This window comes from Schistocerca americana, chromosome 3 (genome assembly GCF_021461395.2).
Source record: "Schistocerca americana isolate TAMUIC-IGC-003095 chromosome 3, iqSchAmer2.1, whole genome shotgun sequence".
NCBI classification, from domain to species: Eukaryota; Metazoa; Arthropoda; class Insecta; order Orthoptera; family Acrididae; genus Schistocerca; species Schistocerca americana.
Genome location: NC_060121.1, coordinates 450,542,127 through 450,569,700, shown reverse-complemented (window position 1 = coordinate 450,569,700; position 27,574 = coordinate 450,542,127). Strand labels below are relative to the sequence as shown.

At 39.5% G+C, this 27,574-nt stretch overlaps 2 protein-coding genes across 2 annotated transcripts in view; one reads left to right on the top strand and one right to left on the bottom strand.

Moving 5' to 3' along the window:
- The window catches only part of LOC124606146 (enkurin), a 109,199-nt gene extending 99,208 nt beyond the window's left edge, over positions 1 to 9,991 (bottom strand). The window contains exon 1 of the mRNA XM_047138111.1: positions 9,831 to 9,991. Coding sequence (XP_046994067.1) covers positions 9,831 to 9,916 — 86 coding nt within the window. The 5' untranslated portion in view covers positions 9,917 to 9,991. The remainder of the gene's footprint in view (positions 1 to 9,830) is intronic.
- Positions 9,992 to 10,271: 280 nt separating this feature from the next.
- Positions 10,272 to 27,558, top strand: LOC124605696. Its single transcript, XM_047137557.1, has 4 exons — positions 10,272 to 10,390; positions 10,692 to 10,772; positions 24,373 to 24,567; positions 27,298 to 27,558. The coding sequence occupies exons 1-4, from the start codon at positions 10,274 to 10,276 to the stop codon at positions 27,421 to 27,423; spliced, it is 519 nt and encodes a 172-aa protein (XP_046993513.1). The 5' UTR covers positions 10,272 to 10,273; the 3' UTR covers positions 27,424 to 27,558.
- The last annotated feature ends 16 nt before the right edge of the window (positions 27,559 to 27,574 follow it).

Here is a 27,574-nt window from a genome sequence, read left to right as displayed (position 1 = left end):
TTACACTACTAATCAATACATTGTTCTTGGAAGGAGGAATGTATCCAATTTCCTTGTGGACAGTGCTGATAAAACCAATACATAAAAGGGAAATGAATACAAAGCAGTAAATTATAGACCTGTACCTCTTTTATCAGTCATATCAAAAACTTTGAATGAGTTTATATCCAGAAATCTGTTGCATTTCCAATGAAACATGGTGTAATCTGTAAAGTCCCATTTTGTTTCCAGAAACATGAATATACCATAGATGCAAACATAGATCTCACTGAGAATCTCAAACAAGATCAAATCAAAAATAGTTGAATAAGAGTGTTTTTGGAATTAGTAAAGGATTTTGACTGTGTAGACCATAAAAAATTAATAAAGATGTTAAGTTTTATGCTACCAGTAAACCTCTGATTCTTTAATGACTCAAACTTCCATGTATAAAACAGCATCAAGCCTCTGATTATTTTATAAATGCGTTAAGCACATAACAAGAGAAATTTTAGAAAAGGTTTGAAATTATGTTGAAAGTTTGTTGGAAATCCCTAAATGCTCTCGCTATGAAACACTGGATGAGTATGATCTGGGTAATTTCCTCTCCATTTTAAGCAAAATCTTATTTTTCATGTACCTCAGTGTATAAGATGTCACATCTCCCAAAATTTGTGTCACTTAATTTTGCAGGACACTCAGTGAAACTGTCTGCAAGATATGTCGGAAATTGTTAGTGGTAAAGAAGTAATAAATTAAAATATTATGTTTGATGCTGCACTATTACTGCATGAACAGCAAAAATGTAGTAAGTGATAAACTTTCTTCCTTTCATTGTTTTGTGGAGGAGGGGCAGTGAAGGAAAGTTCCATAAAGGTTTGATATTATGCATACAGTTTGATACAATGCACTAAGTGCTCTCTTTCTCAGATGCTGGATGAATTATGTCCTGGTATTTGACACAGTCAGTTATGCTGCATCAACATATATACACTTTCTAACTAAATACTTGCCTTACTGCATTAAATCTTTAATATAAGATAACAGTCCTTAATTAGTAGATTATGGCAGCATTTTAAATTCTTTAATTATGCAAAGAATCATTACTGAATATCAAATCTATGTTATTGTGGAAGCTGTTAAATGGGCAGCCTGCAACTGGGACAATGAGCCCTGAACTTGATTAGCAGTTTAGTAATGCTGATAAGAAGGAAAGCAAGAGGTCTGAAAAAACGGGAGCCAGTATAAAGAAATTACAAAAACAGCAAGAGAGAATAAGATTTGACGTGAGAATTTTACACTTCTCTATCCCACAGGGAACCAGACTTGGCCCATTGCTTTTCATTTATACACAAATCACATTCCAAACACTGTTAATCTCTACATATGAAACGCAATGTCCCAGGTGACTAACTCACTGACTCATCATTGGTCAGCCCAAATCACTGAGGATAGAAACTTGAAACATGCATAGCATGTTGAATCTTACACTCCTAAGGGGGGGGGGGGGGTGAAAGAATGTTTGAAAATATGTCGCTATTAGGGAATTTTAAACCTAGAAAAAAGCTACTTGGTTTTTCAGTCAAAAATACAAAACTGTATGTTTCAGAATTTTTGGAATTTCAATCACTAAGGACTAAAATAGTGGTTGGAAGCTTTTTTAAAAGTCAATCGTTATTAAAGAACTACTAAAGCATCTATGAAAACAGGTATTTGACTTCTTACTTAAATATAAAAAAATGAGTGTTTCAGTGTTTTTGGAAATTTAGCCCCATAAGGGAGTGAAACAGGAGATGAAAACTTTTATGAAATTATTTCATTATGAAAGCATTTTCAGAGGTAATCTATGAAAATATGTATTTGGTTTCATTGTTAGAAATAAAAAAGTACATATTACCCTGATTTTGTAAATTCAACCCCTAATGGGGTGAAAGAGAGGACGAAAATTTTTAAGAAAATGTCGTGTTATATTAAAAATTTTATAAAGCCTCGTATTTCACATCTTGGTTAGATGCAACGAAATTTGTTTTAGTGAGCGAAAGTTTCTCTGGAAATATCACCATAAGAAAGCAAAAGGCATGATTAACAGAAATGTTGGATTCCAGCTACCAGAATCGCTTCTTGGTCAAAAGTACGTTCAGAAAAGCCATACTTCTATGGGCTTAACTAGCGTGAAGTGTTTAGAAGGTGTTGCGATTTCTAAACGACATAAAAATTCAATTAAAGGAAAACTAAAAGAAATGTTTGCAGACCATAGACAGTTCGGTTTTCAAAAAGGGGTTTCAACAGAGCGAGCCATATTATCACTCACAAATAATAAAAAATGGCTCTGAGCACTATGGGACTCAACTGCTGAGGTCATAAGTTCCCTAGAACTTAGAACTACTTAAACCTAACTAACCTAAGGACAACACACACATCCATGCCCGACGCAGGATTCGAACCTGCGACCGTAGCGGTCGCGCGGTTCCAGACTGTAGCGCCAGAACCACTCGGCCACCAGCGGCCAGACACAAATAATATCTTGGACTCTATTAACAGTAAGAAGTCATCAGTTGGCGTCTCCTGTGACCTTTCCAAGGCTTTTGATTGTGTAAACCACAAGATACTCTTAGAGAAGGTCTATCATTGTGGAATCAAAGGGTCTATAGGTAATTGGTTAAAATCATATCTCGAAGACAGGAAACAATAGGTGATTTTACATGGCTACAATAATGGATCTCTTACTGCAGTGGCTTCTGAATGAGGCAAAATACAGCATTGGGTTCCCCAGGGATCTGCCCTTGGGCCCTTGCTGTTTGTAATATATGTTAATGATCTACCTTTGTCCATTAGTAAAAAATGTAGGTTCACAATGTTTGCTGATGATACAAGCATTGTGGTAGATATTATGTCCGCTACTGGTCTAGAGTCCGGTGTTAATGACATACTCAGAGAAGTAAGCATGGCTTACAATTGATTCTCTTTCAGTTACTTATAAAGAAACAGGTGAATGGAAGCATCCGATTCCACCTGTCTGCTTTAACCCATGACGTATGGGTGTTATGGTGTGTGACGTCATTATGGTGTGGAGGATATGAGTTGATTGTGTTTGTAGATGCCAACTTGTTTTGTTTGATGGTGCCCTCTGGTGGTGTGTGTGTGTGTGTGTGTATGTGCTGAGTGCAATGTGTGGTATTGGATTCATTTGAGCTTTGGTGTTGGATGTGTGAAGTCGTTGGCAGTGTTCCTGGTTCGGGATGTAAGATTTGGAAGTTTTTTCAGTGAGTTGTCAATTTTTTTTGTTTATGTGTTTGACGTTTTCTTTAGGTGTTATTGGTTTGCTATTTGTGGTGTGGTAAGACGTTTAATTTATTGTGAGGCTTCTGTTCTTACGTATGGATAAGATGATGAAATATAACAGTGCTATGTTGTAGGCGGAGATGGGGCAGGACTTGTTTGTTATTAAATTCCTCCAGTTACTTGGACTGATCGCTGAGATTATGAAGTGTAGTGTGTGTGAGAAGTGGGGGCGGAGAGTGGGGGAGGGGGAAGATGGGGCGGCGGCAGGCGGCCAACTGGCCGACCAAGTCTGTAGTGACGGAGTTGGTTGGTGGCAAGTAATTTTGTTTTTTTGTCTATTCTTCTCGAGTTTTCTGTATTTGCGCTGTACTGATTGTGTTTTAACTCATTTAAGGATGTTTGCTGTCCGTAAGCTCGTGTTCTGCATGGAAGATGGCATTTCAGTCAATGGACAACCACGCCAACTAGAATGGAAGCAAGACAGCTGTATACCGATGTGGCCCAATGACTCAGTGTGAATCGTTCTGCTGTTTCTCGGATGTGGCGACAGTTTACAGAGACTGAAACTGTATCTCCAAGACCAGGGCAGGGCCAAACTTATGTGAAATCAGAAAGAGAGGACCGATATTTGGCTGTAAGGGCATGACAGTAGCGCCTTATATTGCATACAACTGTAATCTGACCTCTGAATGTGTTGTATCAAGGTAAACAATGTACATAAGTCTTCGGCAGAGTACCCTTTATTGTTGACGACGTACTGTGTCTGTCTTCACAGAAGAGAATGTCTAGAGTGGAGTTGTCAACGTGCCACCTGGATGACTGAACAAAGAGCAACTATTCTTTTCACACATGAGACCCAATTTAGTCTAGAGAATTATTCTTGATGGATTCTCATCTGGAGGGAACGTGGAACGATTTTGGGACCCAAACATTGTGGAAAGGAACCGATATCAAGGAAGATCACTAAAGGTGTGGGCAAGGATAATGTTGACCACTCAAACACCTGTTTGTGAAATTGTATGGGTCAATCAGCAAGGTCTAACTGCTGTCAGGTATCGTGATGATATCTTAGGACCTCATGTAATGTTACTGCAAGGTCCTGTGGGTCCAGATTCGTTCTGACAGACGATAAAGCTCGATCTTGGTTGATGTTTTCTTGGAAGTGGCAGGTATTGCATGCATAGCATGGCCTGCTCTCTCTCCCAACTTGAATCCCAAAGAGCATGTCAGGGACTCACTAGGAAGATGGGTTGCATGTCAGCAACCACCAACCACTCCAAAGACTTGCGAGCAGCTTGCAGGAAAAGTGGGCGTTATTGGTTGAGGATGCGATTGGTCACATCTTTAATGGCACATCCCATCGTTGACAGGCTTGTACTGCTGCTAGCTGTGGTCACACCCCACACTGTGCAAATCTATTAAGTTGGAAAAAACGAAGAACCTTTTTGTCCACTATTATGTGTGTTGTAGTTGTTAATATTCTGTATTCTTCACATTGTTTGTACTTTATTATCACCCGTTTCCGTTGGTTGCTCTAATTTTGATCACCAGTATATGTTCCTGAAAATCAAGGGATCAAGATATGACACAGACACGACACATGCAAATGAAACTTCTTCCTTTGGTCCAGACACAATACAATCAAATTCTAATAAAAGTTGTCCTATGTTGGAATGCAATCCCTAGAAAAACTCCCTTCACATTTGAGAGAAACGAAGGAAGAATTTTCACTAAAAATGTCAAAACAATTTTGACACAAAACTATTTCTATAGTGTAAATGATTTTAGGTACACTATAGTGTAACACAAAGTGCAATGGAATACCATGTACAAAATGAGATGCAGTTTGCATAAACCGCAAAACATGTTGTTAAAAGAGAAAGAAAGAAACTCTCTCTGTCTCTCTCTCTCTCTCTCTCTTTCTCTCTCTCTATATATATATATATATATATATATATATATATATATATATATATATATATATATTGTTAAAAGAGAAAGAAAGAAACTCTCTCTCTCTCTCTCTCTATATATATATATATATATATATATATATATATAGAGAGAGAGAGAGAGAGAGAGAGAGAGAGAGAGAGTTTCTTTCTTTCTCTTTTAACAACATGTTTTGCGGTATATATATATATATATATATATATATATATATATATATATATATATATATATATAGAGAGAGAGAGAGAGAGAGAGAGAGAGAGAGAGAGAGAGAGAAAGAGAGAGAGAGAGAGAGAGAGAGCACAAATGACATAAGAAAAATTGTAACTTAATATGGTAAAGGCTTAGAATAAATATGGATCTGAATATATGTAGCTGATTATAAATCGCTAAATGCTAGTTGTTAGAGACATGTAACTTTCTCCATACTTGTGAGATACAAATTCGACTTCATCCACACAATGTATCTTGTCGATACATCCAAGTAACTTTACATGACTGTAAAATTTAAATCAAAATATATGTATTTTCAACCAAAAGTAAGTTCTTCTAACAATAAGGAAAAACTATTAGGCATATATATGAAATGTATTCAAAGTAGCGAATATGGACATTCATCAAATGGATGGACAACAATGTAAATTTGTGACTGACTGAGTCTCAAGCCCAGATTTACCATATATTGTGAGCAGTCGCCTTATCATTAAGTTATCCAAACAAGACTCACAATGAGACCCAAATTTCCATATGGTGTCAACTATGTGAATACATTCTGTACTTGTACAACCATTACGTATATTTCAACACAAGGGAGACATTTTACATGAAAATCTCTTGCCCAGCGTCTGTAGATAAATACAACACTGCAGTGCATATGTTACTCCAAATTACAGTGCAATATTCCATCTGACATACATGCATGAGAAGAAGGACATTGCATCATAATTAGAATAACAGGCATTATAATGTTGTGTTATCCACATAGTAAAAATATTAGACAGAAAAAACGAATCAGTAAAATGAAAAAAAATTTCTTTGGAGTTTAATAATGATTTGATCAAAGATAGCCCCAAAACTACAAATGGTTTTAATAAATATTTTCTATCAGTAGCAGATATGATGGATGATGATGATGGAGAGGGTTGTATGGGCACAGGTAACAAGCTTGGAAAAATATGTGCCTACCCACACCAAAGTGTGGGACAAAGCACGCCACCAGCAGTAAAACATGGATAACACGGGAAGAAAGTGGTAGAGGGAGCTAAAACAATATAGCAGATGGAAGTGGCAGGCTGACTGCTAGGAAAAAAGGGAGGAGCCAGCCACTCTGCAATACACTAAAAGCTCCAGCCTAAAAGTTTAGGCCAGAGTCCAGACACATCACAAAATTTTAAAACCCTAGACACACACATCTCATCATTAGCTAAAACACAGGGCATATCCCTATCAACTTGTGCTTCTTCCCTTGCATCACAGTATAAAATGCAGTCTGTTAAAATGTGGTAGACAGAGATGTGCATACCACAACCATCACAAAATGGGGGATCCTCCCACCGTAATAGAAAGCTATGTGTGAGAGGACAGTGCCAAATCTGAAGACACTTTAGGGTCATTTCTTCCAGCCTGAGCAACTGGCAGGAGGAACGCCATGACAGAGTTGTTGACGTCACCAACCGCAGTTTATTGGCCGTCACCGCCAGCTATTCTTCCTCCCACAACTCCATGCACTTCTTGTGGAGTGCAGAAATGACAGACTGCAAGGGAATAGGACACTGGGCCACATCCTGCTCTCTGCAGACATCCTTGGCAGCTGATCGACCTGTTCATTGCCCCATATTCCTACATCACCAGGCATCCAGCAGGAGGACACCTCCTTACCCCGCCGTTGGAGCAAGTACAGTTGGTCATATATCAGCTGGACCATCTCCTCAGTTGGGTACAGATTCTGCAACGATTGTAAGGCACGGTGAGAATCGGAGCAGAGGAGAAATCGATTGCCCCGAACACAATTCATCCGCTCCAGTGCCTTCAGGATCGCGTGGAACTCTGCTACGAAAACAGTATATTCATCAGGGAGGCGAATCCGGGTTACATGATCAGGGAACACTACAGAACAGCCAAGGAAATTCTCCTGTTTGGAGCCATCAGTGTAAACGATGGAAAAAGCGTGATGAATATCTAAAATGTTGAAAAACAGATATTGGAATGTAAAATCTGGTGCACTATCTTTCTTAAAATTAGTAAAATCTAAAATAACTCTGGGACTCCAGGGGAGCCAAGGTGGAAATCTTCTCCAACCGCGACACAAAACATGAAGACCAACTATATCCATCACAGAGAGGCAATCCTGTGCATGAATCCCATAGGGCCACGTCGCTAGTTGCCAGTTATGAAATAGCCATGCCAGAGGAGGCTGAGCAATGGTATGGTATGCAGGTGTGTATAGTGTGGACAAAGTTTTGTACGCCTGGCGCACCGTAAGTAGCCGCCGCCACATATTGAAACACGTATGTAACATAGCAGCGATGGCGAGGCATTGTAGCATCTGTGACCAGAGAGTATGCGCTTGACCACATCACGCAACCCCACTGGGCTGCTACCACTGACCGACCGCTCTGCATGACGACTACTAGCGTACTGCACGCCACTGAACAGAGCTACTGCTCGCGACGACTACTGACAGAGTACTCTACCCAACTAGACAGAGCTACAGACTCGCAACGACTGACCGACCGACTGAGAACCACTCGCAACACTCGCGCGGTCAAGCGCATACTCTCTGGTCACAGATGCTACAATGCCTCGCCATCGCTGCTATGTTACATACGTGTTTCAATATGAAGTGGTGCTTCACCAGCCTCTGCACAGAGGCTTGGTATGGGGCTAGTTCTGAATGCCCCAGTGGCCAACTGAAGCCCTTCATGGTGCACAACATCCAACATCTTTAAGTAAGAAGGCCTCGCAGACCCATACACTGTGCACCCATAATCGAGCCGAGATCGCACAAACGCCCTGTAAAACTGGAGCAGACGAGTCCTGTCGGCTGCCTATGTACTGTGGCTAAGACATTTTAAAATACTTAAAGCCTTAAGTGAGCGGCATTTCAGGTCGTTAAGATGAGGTAACCACATAAACTTCGAGTAAAAAAATGAGCCCCAGAAATCTCACCGTGTCTTTAAAAATAAGGACAGTGTCCCTCATCCTCCTGAGTTGAGTAACAGATAATTCATGTCTGAAAACTTCCTTAGTAGCTAGCAGTAGTTTCTATGAAAAGCATTCCACAAGAAGTTTGACAAAATTAAGTGGCGTTCTACATGGCCATACGAAGTTTTAAAAATTATTAACTCTTATATGGTTACAATGAAAACAGTAATAAAGTAATGAAATGTTGCTTAGTTAACATTTGTAATAATTTAAGTTACTCATGTTATGACTAGCACTTTTCATAGTTCTGTTGCCATGTTTTTCACAAAACTGGAAATTAAACTTTCAAAAATAACTAACCCACCACATTGCTGATAGATTTTTCAAAAATTTCAAGAAGATTTGAAGCAATTGACTTTGTAAACAATTTGTACAGAACCACATAATCAGTAACAAACTTTTTACTTTCGAAAAGAAGTGGCAGTTGAACTGGTTACATTTGCCTTAGTAGATCATATATATTACAATCACTGAATCGTAAATTGTTATCGTTATGAATATTTTGTGGCTTGTTTATTACTTTTGATTGTTGGAATCATGGTATCTTCTCACAAATATTATTAAATATTGGATCTGCAAATTCATGATTCTTCTTTTATGTGCAGGACAGACAGCAAATTCCATCAACTCCATGCTATCGAAATTTGAAGCCATTGGAGAGCCACCAGTCATGAAGTACCATAGAGCTCTATTTTGGGTTCTGTACTGCGTTTGAGACACATAAACGATCTCTCACTTGCATATATTTTGTAACTAACTACTTGCACAATAGCAGTTAATCATTTTATATCCACAGTTGAAGATTAACATCAAATGTCCATTGTTTGTGGACAACTTCACTATAAGGCTTCAGAGTTCTTTACATTCATTGCAACAAGCTAATATTTACACCCAATTGATATGTTATGAAGATGCTATTCACTATCATTGCAAATGTTTATAAAATACTTCATTGTAAATAACCACACAATTAGCAATGAAATAATTAATACCACATAATAAAGTTCCATTGTCTGTAGCCAACTTTCTGTTAGTGGTGCAGTTTATACAACTGTATTTTAGAAAAAGAGACAACTGCTTTTCATTCGATAATGTATACTTTGAGCATTCATGATGGCGTCAACAGAGCACAGTGCATGAGAAGAAACAAAATTAACATTACGATAACGCAATGAGAAAGGGTGATGGGATGCTTTGGTGGTTACAATAATGTGAACTAATAACAGCAGAGAGACACTATAAATATGACTGCACCAGGGATATTTTATGATAACAAGTTCGAGCTCTCAATAAGGAAGTAGAAGCCGAAATCATTTTTCAAAGCTATATATTTTCATCTCAGTGCCCAATGTCCCGCTTTCATTAAAATGTTATTCAAATCATTCGGACTTACAATTGCAAATCTTGCTTACCGTTCACGCAGAGAGACGTCGAAGTCTACTAGGTTTTCTGCAACATCTGGACGTTTGTTCTTAGCAGATTCTACCAAATGTGGCATAGCTATTCAAAATTATGTACTGGTCTTTTCGTTTTAAAGTCTAATTAATAGTTCAGCCTTAAACAGACCTCCTGAACCTTGCTACTCTAATCAATAGTGTTGTGTTTGGAAGTTCCATAGCAACGGGAAAATATCGCGCGTCATTTACTGTTATCCTTGCAGGGTGCTGCAGATTTCCGCTTCTTGCCATCAAAACAGAATACTTTTTACAGTCATAAGAAGTAGCTGTGTATCTTGATTCTCACTGCTGCAGCATGTTAGCGAAAGGTGTTTTTAAATAGTTTTATTAGCCTATGCACTTTACTACTCAAGCAAAGGGACATATTAAATGGTATCCGATGTTATTGAATATACTCTATGAACAGTCAAAGATATTATTTTAGCAATTTCAAGTTCGTGAAATTCCTTTGCTTATCTGTGGTAGTTGATCGTAGTTGTTCAATATTTGTTGTGCAAGAGCAGATATCTGTTTCGGTAAGATTCAAGTGACTTGAATTGAATTTTGTTTCAGACCTTCTCAAAAATGGCGTTTTATTAATAAGTAGTGATGTAATCTGTTCTTTTTCGTTTGATCGTTCGTTATATTGTACACGTGGGTGAGCGATGTTTATCAGTGATGTTTCGTTGTTCGTTCTATAGGTTAAAACGGAAATAAGATTCTACGTTTCAGCGTATTTTGTAATGCAAACTGGGTTACAAATACAGCTGATGCTATATCATTATTTATAATAGTTCAAAAGTGTTGTTTATATCCTGTAACATTTTTTGTTAACAGAAAATGATGCAGATTCACATCCGTGGGCAGTCGAATCATGTAATTGACTGCGAAGGAGACGAGTGTGTTGGGCAGATTAAGGTAATTTAGTTTAGTTAGCGTTCGTGTTGGTTGCTGTAGCCTGGTGACCCCTGTACATGTTCAACTTCTCTCTCTCTCTCTCTCTCTCTCTCTCCCGTGTGTGTGTGTGTTTTCATAGTAAAATAATCTTTTTGCACCCAGTGGTTTCACTAGAAAACAATATTTATTTATGTTTGTCATCTATGAGTGGGCGATACATGTAGGAAGTAACATTATTTTGTGAGAATGAGCTATATGTTCCTCAATGTATTAAAAGCGGTTCATCAGTGATTGCTTTTATCTTTTTTATGGCTAAGACCGATTTTGGTATAATGATTTTATCTTGGATCTCTTCCATTTGGTCTGTTTTTTCATAGAAAAACAGTAATGTCAGAAATTGGGTCTGCAGAACACTTTGTTATTAAGGAATAAACGAATAACAAGGTGTTTTGCAGCAAGGCTGACCCAATTTCTGATATTACAGATTTTGATATGACTTGTACATTTTGAGGTAGACATGTAAGCCAACAAAAATGATGTGGAAAAACTTACACAGACCACACAACAGCTATTTGTATGTTTTTGTCTCACAGTGTGTAAGAATCAAGTCATTGGTGTGTTTGCTGCACCACTTGTTAAGGTAGGCACCAGATTTGGCTTCTTCCTTTGATGAGGAGCATCTCTCTTGTTGCACCATCCTGGTGAACTTTGTAAGGAAACTATCTGTTGTGATGGATCCAAATAAGTTTACTGAGACATGTTTTCTGCAAATGTGTTAAATGACATACTCAGCTTCCAGATTGCAATATTTATTTTGATTTTATTGTTTGGAATGGAGGTTGTGGTGAAAGATTGATGTCATTGAATCCAAGGTCTGTTAGGTTGGATGGTGCTAATGTGGTTAGCACCATATTTCATGCATTTTGCTGCATTTAACACAATTTTATCTTCAAAACAGGAAAAGAAAATTCAGACAGCCTGTATAAGATAAGTTTTTCGGTGCACTATACGTACTTTTTCGTATAACGTAGTATTTCAGTGCCTGCTGTTGCTCACATAGATTGCAGAGTCCTTTTTTTTCTCTCTATCTTTTTTTAATCGAATATTTATTTTGTTAACAACTTGCAATGCCTTAATGTTTTCACACTAATTAAGGCCATATAAGAATGGTACTTCACAAATATGCTTCCGATCAGACAGTAATTCTGGTAGCTGGAATCCAAAGTTTTTGTTAATCATGCCTTCGGCACTCCTGTGCAGATATTTCCATAGCAACTTTCATCCCCTACCAGATATTTCTTTGTATCTGAGAGAAGTGAGAATTTTTATAAATTAAGCTTTAAAATTTTGTTAATCTAATGAAATATTTTCTTAAAAAATTTCATCCTATATTGCATTCCCTTGGGGGTTGAGTTTCCAGAAACACTGAAAGACATTTTTAATTTCTATCCCAGAAGTCAGATACCAATTGTCATAGATGTAGCCTTAAAAATCCTATTGTAGTTACTTATTGTCAGTAGTAGCTTTCACCTACAACTTTACACCCTTAGTGATTGAATTTCGAAAAATGCTCAAACATACGTTTTTTTATATTCTGGTCGAGAAACCAAATACTTGTTTTCATAGTTGTAGCTTGAGAATTCCCATAATGGCGATGTACTTCCAAAAAGGTTTCACCCCCACATGGGCAGTTTCAGACAATCTCTTTTCAATGATGCCTACAGTATAAAATCCACACCCTCTCCAGACTTGGTTTCTATTCTTAGTGGTTTGGGCTGGGTGATAACAGGTTCGTTTGAACAGTTACCAGAAAGTGCCAGACAACAGGCTGTACTGCACATGCGCAGCTACGATGACGTAGGCAGCCCGTGCTTGGTGCTTGCTCTGCTCATACGCTCTTCGTCGTATTTCTGGTGGGGCATCACGTGACCATGTGTAGCGGTGCGGCATGTTGTTGAGGACATACTGAGTTGTACTTAGAGCAATGGTTTTATCATATTCCACATGGATAAAGGATGCAAATAAGGAAACAGTTCTTGGCTACATATCATTTCAAAATTAGACTCCACAGCTCCAAGTACCATAAAATTTTGCTAAGGGATGACTTCGACAGATTTTTTTTTTTTTTTTTTTTTTTCGTACTCTGCAATATTGTTATGTAGCATTTCCAACAGGTTTACATCTGTACAACTGACAGGTTATATTCTACTCTAGGGATAAATATGAAGCCATGTGGGAAGTTAAAATGATAAAACAGGGTATGCTGCCAGTCTAATATTTAGCATAGAATGGCATTTTATAAATTTAAGATGTAAACACAAATTAAGAAATAACTTCAGGCCTAGAGGAAGTACTAGACAAGTGCCTTGTGATCGAAAAACACTTTCACAGAAGACACATTTGTAAAATTCTGCTACAGCTGTCATTATATTTGAAACAAAATATTTAGTTCAAAACTACTGACCAAATTTGCCTATTTAGTCAGTTTCAAGTCAATGTTTATGTATGTTCATACGTATATAGCATTAAGAGATCTCACAGTTTCATTAAAGGGACAGGACATCAGAGACTACTCCAGCAGCATTGGAATTTCATAAACCATACTAAAATGCTTCATTCTGCTGTAATTGCACATTTCTATGTCCAGATGCACTCTGAAGTACCTGATATTCAGCTTTTCATGTGGTTTTCGTGATACCAATTTTCTTAGAGGTCTAGTACTGTATAATCTTGTTTGGTTCTTTATTATGTTATAACGTCATTCGTCCCAGAAAGTGAAAATTTGCACTTTAAATTGAACGAGGTTGAAAGTAGCCAATAGTGTGCAATTAAACACTTTGTTTCAAATAAACTAACTGCCTCAGTGGAAAAAGAAATTAACTGAAGCAAATTTCTCTATAAAACAGACAGAAATAGCTTCATTAAGACGTTAATGGTTGATTGCTAATAATGTGGAAATAATATAAAATCAGAAAATTGAAACTACTAACTTATTTTGGCCTTTCATGGTTATGAGAATGTAAATTAATTCACTTGATGGCTCCCGGCCACAGAAATCTGTTTTGATTTCATTTGACGTGGGAGCTGTAAACGAAGACACGAAACATATACACGGGTCACTTGGGGAAGGACCCCCCCCCCGCTATAACTCAGCTTGCTCTGCGCATGTGTGAATCTGGCAGCTTGGGCACGCCAGAAAAATTTTTCCGGGTGGCTTCTGGCTACTTGCTGCTGCTGCTGCCCATACAGCAAACAGCCACGCTTCAAGTAGCCAGATGCAGGAGGAAGGCACTGCTCATACGCGAATTCAGCTTTGCACATGCGCACGAGCCTGCTGGCAACTGTTCATACGTCATCAAACAGTCTGACACCATTTCAACCCTTTATGGGTTGAATTTCTAAAAACAGTGAAACGTATTTTTTTTTTTTTATTTCTGAGAAGCAAGCCAAATTTAAATTTTCAGATGTGTAGCTTTAAAAATTTTCATAAAAAATATCCCTATTTCACTCCATCAGGGGTTCAATTTCCAAAAACAGTGACTATTTTTTTTTTATTTGTAACCAAGCAGTCGAACACCATACTTCGTAGATGGAGCTTTAAGAATACTCTAGTAGTTCTTTAATAAGGATAAATCAAACAAGCTTTCAGCCACTATTTCCCCCCCCCCCCCCAGGGTCAAATTTACAAAAATGTTGGAACACATTGTTTCTGACCAAGATACAAAATATCAATTTTCGTAGGTATAGCTTCAAAATTGCCTTATTTGGGACCCTTTCAAGAAAACTCTTCGTCCTTTAGGATGGATTTTCGAAAATTCCTTTCTTAAATGATGCGTACAGTATAAGACGCACACTTTCTCCAAATTTCAGGTTTCTATCCTTAGCAGTTTGGGCTGGGCAGTGATGAGTCAGTCAGTTACTCAGGACATTGCATTTTGCATATAGAGGTGTACATTTAAAAAATGTAAAGGGTCCACTAAGGTAACTTTCATGTGGAAGGTTGTGATTGGGCCCTGTGTTTGCAAGCCCAATGTGTGTTAATGTCATGAGAATAAATATAATAATTGTAATGACATATTTTTACTGAAGTATGTAAAACCTTTGCAAGATTTGGGCCAACAGGCCCTGTTGCATCCAGCTAGTCGTTTTACATTACATTCATTATGATTAGTGTGTTATAACCTGCCTCTGGTACAGAATCCAACACTTAGAAACTGGTTTCATTTGTTCGTGAGAAGTACAGAAATGAGAAATCACATGCAGGTAGATAAACTATGATCACTAGTAACACCTTGTAGCTGAGTGGTCTGTGCGATGGAATGTCATACCTAATGGCCTGGGTTCGATTCCTGGCCGGGTCGGAGATTTTCTCCACTCAGGGACTGGATATTGTGTTGTCCTTATCATCAGTATTTCATCGCCATTGACACGCAAGTCATCGTAGTGGCATCAACTCAAAAGACTTGGACCAAGCGAACGGTCTACACAACAGGAGGCCCTAGCCACAGGGCATTTCCATTTACTAGCAGCAATGGCATGAGAAGGGATGTAAGATGAATGTAATAAAACATGAATATTGGAGATGTGTAAAAGGATCTGGTATAGCTGATTGAGAAATAGAAAAGAAAGAAGTGTAACTGGGAAAGATGAGTGTATTTGCTTTAGTGTGTTAGAGGAAAACTGACATGTTGTGATAATTTTTGGAGAAACATTATAGTTTTAACAAGAAAGAAGTGCTTCAGCTTCTTTAAAGCAACAGGGCATTGAACTTTGAACGGAGTTCAGGGTAGTTTGCTTGAGGTGGACAGCCATAATATGAGTTCTGAATGTTTTTTGTGCTATGGCTGGGCACAGCTCTGGTGATAAGGTAGGTTAATTTTAATGCATGGTACTGGGATGCATGTGCACTGAGGAGCCAGTGAAGTCTAGACATATTTACGGTAGTCGTGGAATTTCTGTTATCACACCTGTTTTGGATTTCAACTAGTGATCTTTGTCTGCCAGCTTGATTGCTTGAATCAAAATATTTTTATGTAATTGGCAAGTCAAATATTTCTCATTGTTCAAACCTTATGACCTATAACTATAACCTCATTCAAAACCCAGACAAGTGTGAAAGCACTTTCAAGGTAAAGATGACAATTGTATGTGTGTGTGTGTGTGTGTGTGTGTGTGTGTGTGTGTGTGTGTGTGTGTTTATTATTTTAAATCATATGTACTATAATGTACTCCAGAAATGAGTTTTTGAGAAAATATGTGAAATGGGGAATAGCAGTTGGCTGTGGGTTAAGCTGTATGTTAATTGTCTATACTAATGGGAGAACTGCATCTGTTAATTCACATAACAGTATTACCAGAATAATAATATGAAACTGTATCATTCATAATTGCATAGGTCATAAAATATCATAGCAATAAACATTCTTCTTCTCTTGGCATTACATTATTTAGCTACACAAGTTCTTGACCAGAATGCCACCTTCCAAGCATAAGTTAGACCTTGTACTATGCTAGAAATCAATTTGTGACTGTTTCATGTTACATTTATTCTCTAATTGCCTAACTCTGTGCCCCCCAGCTGCCTCACCCAAAACCCACCTGCCTCTTCCTCCGTATTCTGGTATTCCACCCCTACACCACACCGCCCCACCGGTCAACACAACCCCTCACACCAGTCCACCCGCTGAATTGTAATCCTAGTATTGTTTGCTGATCTGGCTCAATGTGGCTGCAGCTGCACGGGTGTGTAAAACCACACACACCGATGTGTGTGTGTGTGTGTGTGTGTGTGTGTGTGTGTCATGATTTTTTGGTTGTTCTGGTGTTGTGCATTTCTCCACAGTAGTCTGTCCTCTGCAAGCCTCATTATCTACATCTACTGCAACATACACCCATTTGAACATGCTTACTGTATTCATCCCTTAGACTCTGTGCACAATTTTTACTGCCATGTTTTCCAGCGGTACCAAATTAATAATTCCTTAATGCCTTCAAATGTGTCCTATAAACGTATGCCCTGTTTTACTCAGGTTGTGCCACAAATTTCTTCTCTCTCCTGTTGGGTTCAGTGACTGCGTCGTTAGTTATGGCATCTACCCATTTAATCTGTAGCATCAAATTTCAATAGCTTGTATTCTCTTCTTGAGTAAACAGCTTATTGTTTATGCCCACTTCCATGCAAGGCTACACTCAGAAAAGATAGCTTCTAAAAAAACTTCCTCACATTTACGGTAATGTGAACAAAGTACTTGAGCCTTCCGCTGCTGAGTGTGAAGTCTCCTTATATTACTTCTGCTTGGTCTGTGTCCTTTGTTTTGTATCTGGATAACTAGTGACCTGAAAAGGCAGCATCTATTTTTTGACGAAATGATTAGACGTCGAGATTTAAAAGGTTCTCAAGCTACATGCCTGAAGAAGCATCCTAAGTGCTTTGAAATGACATATTAAAAGTAGTGATTGGGTAGTTTGACAGGGATATTAGCTTTTGCAAAAACATTTTCCAAAGTGGCCTTTTTCTTCTTTTGGTTGTATTGAAATTATCAACAAATTATTGTTTCTGTAGGGAAGCAGCAGCATTTGCCCACCAATGAATTTAGTGCTTCTCTGATTTAAAGCATTTCTCAACATTATTTTCATTTCCCACTCAGTTCTGTAGTTAGAGTATCTGGAGAATATTGATTTAGATGTTTTATGGGCTTTCACAGCCATTTGTCCCATACTTGACAAAGTTACAGGTAGGACCGACAAGGAACTTAATGTAGAACAGGAAATAAACCTATTCAGATGTTAGGGGAAGATTTCCAGAAGGCTTTTGACACCGTTCCTCACAAATGACTATTATTCAGATTGCGTGCGTATGGAGTATAGTCTCAGTTGTGTGACTGTATTCGGGATTTCCTCTCAGAGTTCACAGTTCGTAGTGATAGACCGTAAATCTTCGAGTAGAACAGAAGTGATATCTGGCGTTCTGTGAGGTAGTGTCATAGGCCCTCTGCTGTTCCTGATTTAATGTAAATGATTCGGGTGATAATGTGAGTAGCCCCATTAGATGGTTTGCAGATGGTGCTGTAATTTACCATCTAATAAAATCATCAGACGGTCAATTCCAATTACAAAATGATCTAGATAGAATTTCTGTATGGTGCGAAAAGTGGCAATTGGCACTAAAGAAAGAAAAGTGTGAGGTCATCCACGTGGGTACTAAAAGAAATCCGACAAATTTTGGGTATACGATAAATTACACAAATCTAAGGGCTGTCAATTCCACTAAATACCTAGGAATTACAATTACGAACAACTTAAATTGGAAAGACCACATAGATAATATTGTGGGGAAGGTGAAACAAAGACTGCGCTTTGTTGGCAGAACGCTTAGAAGATGTGACAAACCCACTAAAGAGACAGACTACATTACACTTGTCTGTCCTCTGCTGGAATATTGCTGTGCGGTGTGGGATCCTTACCAGGTAGGATTGATGGAGGACATCAAAAAAGTGCAAAGAAGTTCAGCTCATTTTGTGTTTTCATGCAATAGGGGTGAGAGTGTCACTGATATGATACGCACATTGGGGTGACAGTTACTGAAACAAAGGCGGTTTTCTTTGGGTTCTTCCGAATGTGAAAATGATCATCATAATAAAATAAGAGAAATCAGAGCTTGAATGGAAAGATTTACGAGTTCTTTTTTCCCCCACGCCATTCAAGAGTGGAATGGTAGAGTAGTAGTATGAAAATGGTTTGATGAACCCTCTGCCAGGCACTTAAGTGTGAATTGGAGTAACCATGTAGATGTAGATAATGACCACCAGAGGGGTAGGAGTGTGGTGAAATAAGCTCTACTTCTCTCACAGGCCAGAAGCCTCCACCTGTGTTCCGCATTTCTGTGAAAGCAGAACTGACACTTCGTGACAGAGATTGCAGTCCCTTAGAGTGTTGTAATCAAACTCCATGATGGGCCAAGATTAGTCTTTTCATACATTTCAAAATAAGAAAACAGCAAGAAAAAGCACAGTGCAAAGGATTCAGTAATGGCTGCAGCAATTTCTTACTGAGTTTAGTGGTATTGTAAATGAGGTAGTTCACACCTGGTCTCTACCAGTATTTGACACCACTGTAGTTCAAAACACATTGCCTAGTAAAACTGTTGTGTTAAGTGTTCACATTATACTAATTTTTGAACTTCCCTAACAGATAAACACATTATACACGTGTCAGTCACCCTAATATGACTACTGCCTATGTTCGATGTATACATGGAACCACTCACAGACAGCAGGTGTCAGTAGTAGTTGCAGTGGAGGATATAGAAAGTGTTTTGGGGAGGGAATGGAAAACAGTGCAGTCATTGCCATAATGTGGAAATTAAGTGATCTATCTGATGTCCAAAAGTGGCACGATCTTTGTTTTGAGGCCAAAGGTGGAAGCACTTTTGAAATGACTAAATTTTTGAACTATTCACACGCCACCGTTGTTCAGGTATACAGTGCTTGGCTAAATGGCACTACTCAAAACTGGCACCAAGGCAGATGTGGTGCACCGTGGGCCGTGGTGACAGGGGTTAATGAGAGCTGCAGAAATGTGTACAGGCAAACAGATGTGCGACTGTTGTGCAACTGACTACCCAGGTAAACCAAGGGGCTACAGATACTGCCTCTTAAATGACTATAAAGCAGATATTGGTGCATTGGGCCGCCTCAACAGGTGCCTGGTTCATGCACCCATGCTGACCGCTACTCATTGGTGACAAAGGCTGGAATTTCTACACTAGTACTACAACTAGACTTCCACCAAGTGGAAGTTTATGCTCCATTGATTGAAATGTCTGAAAGCAAACAGCCTGAAACAGTTGTCGGAAGGGTCCAGGATGGATGAGGGAGTGGTATGGTATGGGCAATGTTTCTGTGAAATTCCATGGGTGATCTTGTCATTATGGACCCCCAGGGGCTCAGTATTTGGTTGCTGGGTACGGGCTTGGCAACCCCTGGTTCCTGAGCTGGAGACTGGTAAGCTCCATCAGTCCTCTGTTACCGTAAGTTCTAGGCATGCTTCAGTGACCACTGAGCTGCGCAGCGGTGAAATGTTGTGTGTTTCAGAGAATGGAGGCCTTGGCTTCACCACCTGGGCTACGAGGCAGCTACACACCTCTATGTAAAAAATCTCAACCGCAAGGTGTGCTATGTGCTGATGAGGTGAATGGCTGTTGAGGTAAAACAGGCTCTAGTGGGTAACCTGTAGGGCACCTGCTGTCCTCTAGTTGTAGAAGGCTTGCTCAGGTATAAGGAGCCTGTCTAGGTCGATGGTTATTTTCCCTAGTGTATCGTGGGATCCCTATGGGGGATTCTGCACCTGCACCTGATGGGATGGGTGTACCGTCGGGTAGAAAATCATCAAAGAGAGCTTGGTTGGTCAGTCTTCAGAAAAAGAAGTCACAGAATCATAGTAACATGGCATTAGTGGGTCATAACACTTTCATTGTAATCGAACCAAGGGGGGAACCTATGAGAAGGTTTCCCTTTTTTGTATTCACAAGGCATTGGAAGGTCTTGCTGGGTCACTAAAAAGTGTCAAAAAACTACTTCGCAAATGGAATACTTTTGGTTGAAACTGCTAATTCAAACCAAGTATCTAAGCTTCAGGGTGTAAGGCCTTAAGTGACTATCCAGTCGAGTTGCATAGCACGCGTAACTTTAGTAAGGGTATGGTTACCTGCTCAGATATTTGGAGCTGGACTCCGCAGAGTTAGCGAAGATTGGAAACGTATGGGCGCCACGGAAGTGCAGAACTATGAGGTGAATCAATGGCAAATTGGAAAAATCTGCAACATTTATTGTAACAATTGATACTCCAGAATTACCTGAACATATCCTTGCAGGCTATATCCGTCTTAAGGTTTTCCCGTTTGTTCCTAACCCAATGCGATGCTTCAAATGTCAAAGATTTGGCCGTACCACTACGGGACATAATGGGAGTGCTACGTGTGGCAATGGTGGAGGCTCAGCTCACAGATCAGGCAATTCTTGTACACTTCCTCCGAAATGTGTAAACTGCTCTGAGGATCACCCAGTGTGGAGCAGAAAGTGAGACACACACATCCTATGGTGAAGCTAAAAAGCTTTCAAAGCTACACAACCTCTAGTTTTTGCTACTTCTTTTGCATCTATCCATAAGACGCCAATCACTAAGTGTGATGCCTCCACACAAACTCATACCACAGATAAAAGTACGAACACATGCACTTCTTGATGTACCTGTGGGAAATGCTACACTTGAAACAGAAGTCATTCGGAAGCCGACAGTAATGGGCTTATCTTCTGCTTACTGCCCACTGTCGGAAGCCTTCTAAGCCATCCCCACAAACCAAGTAATTTAAATGTATATCGCTCACATTTGGAAGAAGTACAGCTCATGGTCCAGGAGAAACCATTCTGTATCTGCTTACAAAAGACGCATCTTAAAGTAACCGACAAACCTGCCTTACAAGGTTACCAACCCGACAGGAAGGATAATATTACTGGAGACAGGGCTAAAGGTGGATGGCCAATCCTCTCCTGTTCCTCGTACCACAACCATACAAGCAATTGCTGTGAACATTCTAGCACCCTTTAATATAACAGTGTTTTCTTTGTATCTTTCACCTAATGATGCTTTAGCTGCAGGCACACTGACACAACTCCTCCAAGCAGTCCGATGCCCACTTCCACTTCTTTGGGGGGGTGACTTCAGTGCTCGCAGTGTGCTGTGGGATCAGCTACCAGTTGCTCCAGAGGTCAGATGATCAAGTGACTCATCCTTTCTGAGAATATGACACACTTTTCCACAGGTACAGAATGTTTTTCAACCATTGACCTTCTGCTTTTGTTCCCCATCTATTGCAGACCCAGTTCAGTGGTAAGTGGCTGCAGATTTACATTCTAGTGACTACTTCCCAGTGTGGATCGGTCTGCCAACTAGGACGGTGGCTGACAGGAGACCACAAAGATGGATGATACACAGGGCAAATTGGTTGCAGTACAGTTGACAGGCTACTTTTTAACAAAAGGATTGTACACAGGAGATGGTGGCCCAAGTCACTTGAGATCTGGTGGGGTGCCGCAGAGTCCATCTCCCAGTATAGTAGCCACCTCGGATGATGGCCTGTGCCTTGTTGGAATGATGACTGTCGATTGGCAATTGGGGCCAGGTGAACAGCTCTGCAGAACTTCAAACACCTCCAACTACAGAAAACTTTCATGCCTTCATATCTGTGAGAGCACATGCAAGGCTAGTGATGAAAAATGGAAGAGGTAGTCCTTGAAGGAATTCACAACTTCCATTAATCAGTCAACTTTCACTATGCAAGTTTGGGACTCAATAAGGCAGATTTAAAGGAAGGGCAGTGCACATCCCCTGACAGCCTTGTCAAGTAATGGGGTCTTGGTGGACACCCCAGAAGACATGGCTCAGGTTTTAGTTGAACACTTTTTTACTGTAACTGCATCATTCAGACAAGCTTCTGCGTTTCAGGTGTTCTGTAGGACTGCGGAGATGAGGAAGCTCAGTTTCTTCTCACACATTAGGAAGTCTGCAACCTTCCATTATCCATGTGGAACTGGAATCAGATTTGTCTGCAGCCAGACACACAGCTCCAGGACCTGGTTAGGTCCATTATGCCATGCTTAGTCATCTGTGCCCTTAAGTGAAAGAACAGCTTCTTTCTTGTTTGAATCAGATCTGGTTTGATGGACAGTACCCCACGACTTGGAAGGAGGCCATATTATTTTCATTCTGGAAACCACGAAAGTACTGTAGTGCCCCTTTCAGTTACCGGACTGTAGCCCTTACCAGTTGTGCAGGTAAGACGCTTGAATGCTCGAATCCCAAGTTTATTTGAGCTGCTCCCAGTGTGGTGTCAGGCACTGCCGTTCCTCCCTTGACAACTTAATTCTACTGGAGACGGTGATACAGAAGTCCTTACGCCAAAACCATTTCGTTTGTTTTTGACCTCGAAAAAGCATACAACATTACTTGGAGGTACAACATTCTTTGCCAGTTTCATGTATGGGGACTACACGGATGTCTACCATTTCTTAACCAATCCTTTCTCAAGGACTCGTTGTTGATATTGCGTTGGCAATGCCTTGTCTGACTGCTTTATTCAAGAGAATGGGGTCCCCAAAGGCATTGTCCTCAGTGTCGCATTGTTTGCCATCATTATGAATGGCATTTCCTCTGCAGTCAGGAGCCCTGTCAAATGCTCTTTGTTTGTGGAAGACTGTGCAATCTTGTACTCTTCCTCTGATCTTGCGACGATGACGAGGCAGCTACGACTGACCATTAGGAGGTTGGAAACCTGGACCAGGACAACTACTTTTCGGTTCTTACCAGAGAAGACTACATATATCAGTTTTAACCATGCTCGAGTTTAACCATACAGTGCTCACAGTGGGGGACAATATGTTACATTTTCAAGGAACTGTATGCTTTTTGGGTGTATTATTTGACTCAAAATTAACTTATCTCCACACTTGAAAGACCTACAAACAAAGGGCTTCCAGTCATTGAATATTTTGAAATGCCTTAGCGGAAATACGTGGAGTGGATGGGTCCCTCCTCCTGCAGTTTTTTGGGGGATTTGTTCGAGCCTGTTTAGACTATGGCAGTGTGGTGTGCAGATCAGCCTGTACTTCCTACCTCAAGATGTTAGATGCTGTCCACCATGGGGCATTCAGATATCGACTGGAGTGTTTCGGACCAGCACAGTTCAGAGGCTGGTGAACTGCCACACTATATTCGACAACGTATTCATTTGGCTCGACAGGCACCGAAAATCTCAGCATCACTACGATCATTGGCATACAGTGCAGTGTTGCACCTTTGAATGGCAGTTCAGGAATTGGCCCCATGCGACCAAGCCATTTGGGATACGTGCTATAGACTGTCTCAAGGTTCTGCATCTATCAGACTTCAAAATACACCGCCAGGGATGGAAATCATTGTGCTTCGGTGCCTTCAGAGGCCCAGCGTGATCTTAAGCTTGACACAGTACAGGAAAACTTGTACTCCATATTATTTCCTTCCTACCTCTTTTTTGTGTCCATTTTAAGTACATATCACTGTTTTATTGTTGTTTATACATATGGACCCTAGCAAGAAACTGTCCTCAGTTCTGCAGTTTTCACTGATAGGGTTTTTAAAGTGCTTCTTCTGTAACAATTTACAAATTATGATTAGGAAATATGGCATTCTGACGGCACTGGAGAGTTATCACAGACATCATTCTACCAGGTTTCTTGTCTGTTTCGACTTGCTTAGAGCACTACCAGCACTTCGCCAAATGTATCCATTAGACCATCTGACTCATCTCGTCCATGACTCCTTACTGTGGTTCCAACAACATGGCAAGGAGGGAGATCTTTTGCTGGGTACCTGGCCAGATTGAGTTACAGGGAAATGACATGGCTCACAAAGCCGCCAAGGAAGCTGTCCATTGCACGCACGCGCACACACACACACACACACACACACACACACACACACACACACACACACACAGTGGTAACACAGATCAGTAAGTAAAGATAAGTGACACATCTTTTTCCTTGTTTACGTGAGGCTGTCATAATTTCATGATTCTTTTTTGCAGGAGCGTGTGTGTCACCTGGAAGGTGCTGACGATGTGGATTCGGCAAGTTTGTATTGTGCAGGAGCTCCAGTTGCAGATGATGTTCTAGTGTCTGCACTATCTTGTCTTGAATTAGACTTCACTGTGAGCCTCAAGGGAGGAAAGGTTCATGGATCACTAGCTCGAGCTGGAAAGGTCAAGGGTCAGACTCCAAAGGTTTGTGTTCTTTTTCAAGGGATAAGAAGTTAGTTGCCTAAGGAGACTTTGTTTTTAGTCATGTTCTGTTTGTTTAATATGTAATGTATGTGGAAGTGAAAGTTCTGTTCAGCAGCTATGTATCAAATTCTTTTCAGGAACTACAACACAGAGTAAAGCTGATAAACACTTAAAATAGAACACAACACCCCTAGCATCTTTAGAGTTTGTGGAAATTAGTACAAAGCCGGACAGCTAAATGAATGGTATATAGCATAGTAAGCACTCAGGTCTCTTGAATGTGATGTACAGAATGCACAGTAACTGTATTCTGGACTTTCCCATTAATCTGTTTTGCCAGTTTGGTGGTTGTGATGAAAAATTTACCAAATTTCCATGGCTTTGGTGTAAAATTTACTACTGGTGGGACTGAGGCAGATGGTAGTGGATAGATGAATTTGGCGGGTATTATATTGCACAACAGTTTCATGGGACAGATTGTCAATGTGTGGTGATATAGAAATGTCAAAGCGTTGGTAGTTCCAGTCCTGATGAGTGAAGGAGACAGCTGTAAAAAGTTACATAGTTTAATTTGAAGTGAGACAATTTGGAAACTGAAGATTTTAGTCAATCAGTCGGACAAGTATCTTGTGTATTTTATGTTAGTGTTGATATGGGGGGGGGGGGGGTATGTGGGACAAATGTCCCCATTTTAAAGTATGAGTCATATATTAATCCTTGGAGAATTTCCTGTTGAGGCACTCGGTGTGGGTAGGACTGGGTGATAAGAAGGGTGATACAGACTTTATGCAATTGATGTTTCTTACACTGCCAAAGGCCCTAGTGCAGTGTTGGCATGTAAACCATGTGATAGAAGTGTTTGGCAGTCACTTTCTTGTAATGCCACTTCAAAAAGACCCTTTGTAGATTTGATGCTGGAGTAGTACTGTACATTTACTTAGATCAAGGATTCACAAAGGCAATTATTTATTGTTACATGACAAGTAGAGAAACTTGGGCTCCTCTTTCAGCCATTACACTGCTCTCTAGTTTTGTTAGATAAATTGTACTTCAACACAGCATTGTGAGCTTCAGTCCTTATGCATATACTTAGTTTTTTAATGCCAGTAAAGGACATAAATGTAAGATGAAGATCCTTCCATTTCATATCTGACTGAAATAACCAAATAAATTATAGTCACTGATCACTATTTGACAGTTGTGGAATGGTGCACCAGAAAGTTTACTTTCTATTGCTGTTATCCGTCTTAAACCTGATTTGGTGCTACACAACCCTGAAATTCAGTTGTGGTGGCAGGCTGAAGTGTCGTGTAGCGCAAGGTGATTGGGTATGATAATTTGGTTGAGAGTTGGTAAAACCGGTGAATGTGAATACAGAATAGATTGTAGTAACACTTGATCAGTAACAGTAACATGGTATCTAAATTTGCATAATAAACACATTTTTCCTAGTAATATCTAAAGTGCGTGGTGAATTCAGGAAACCTGTATAATACAGCAGACAAGACTGATGGGTATTTTGGTACATATTATTTAGGATTCTTTTCCCCACTTCCTGTGATTAAGAAAGGAACATAAAGTTTATAGAAGGCAATGTTAGGACAAATTTATAGAAGGCAATGTTAGGACAAAGATTTTCCTTACTGTGTTGTGGGGATGACTGTTAATTTTTGAAGTATTCTGGAAAAAATACAAGTTCTGTAATCTAATTTGGCATCCACAAATGTTATTTGATATTACATATTGTACTAGTTTAAATTTAAATTTAATGGAACTGCTTTAATGGTATTTCAGATGAAATTCTTGACAAAAAGTTATCTTTTAAAAGTAAACCCAGGTTATGCAATTTTCATAGGAATGAAGTGTAATTTTTATTAAATCCTATGTTCTTTCATCTAGTTACTGCATAATAACCTAACTTTCATTAAACCTTGCCAATTCCAGAATCTATGTCAATAATGATAAAATTTTGAATAGCTTGACTATTGACAGAGCTTAACCCAAACATCCTACATTTCAAAATCAAAGACAATAGTCGTGATTTGATTTGATATCTTTGAAATTTATGTACAGCGCAGTGTGCACAAACTCAGTAAAAGTGAGAAATAGTTTAATGCCCCTTGTGAGGTTATCACAACCTATGCATTTATTTATCTTTAAATGAAATGAGCAGTGACATATGTAAATTGTATTTAAATAACGGAATTGGTAAAATAAAAGAATCTACTCACCAAGAAGTGGCAGGAGAAAACCCACACAAATGTTACGGTAATGCTCAAACTTTCGGGGCCACAGACCCCTTCTCCTGGTAGAAGGTTTGAAAGGAAGGGAAGAGGGATGAAGGAAAAGGACGGGTGAGGTTTATGAAATGACGAGAGTAAAAGCCATCTGGAACCCCAAGACAGGGTAGAATTACCAAACAGGAAGGGAGGGAAAGTATTTCCTTATCCTGTCCGATAAGTCTCTGCCAACATGGGGTTCTGGGTGATTTTTCCGTAACTTCCCCCATTTTGTAAACCTTGCCAGTCATTTTCCTTCATCACTCTTCCTTCCCTTCAACCCTTCTGCCAGGAGGAGGAGGCACTGGCTTCAAAATTGCACACATTTCCACTTTTTGTGTTTTTTCTCCTGCTGCCACTTGGTGAATAGATTTTTTTTATCTGTTGAATTATATTTTTTAAAATTATTTGTATTGGTATGTTATAATGAGAGATGTACATTTAACAACAGGTAGAGAAACAAGAAAAGAAGAAGAAGAAAACTGGAAGGGCGAAGAGACGAATCCAGTACAACCGTCGATTTGTGAACATTGTCCAGACATTTGGCCGTAGGAAGGGGCCCAATTCTAATTCATAAGCTGTAAATGCAGTTTACTGTGCTTTATTGTGAATGGTCCATGTGTGGAGATTGACTTAAAATTGCATGTCTCCTATTTTGAAACATATTCTTCTTCAATAATGTACAGAAAGTGAAATAAATGTGGGTCATTTATTTTTGTATTATTCAT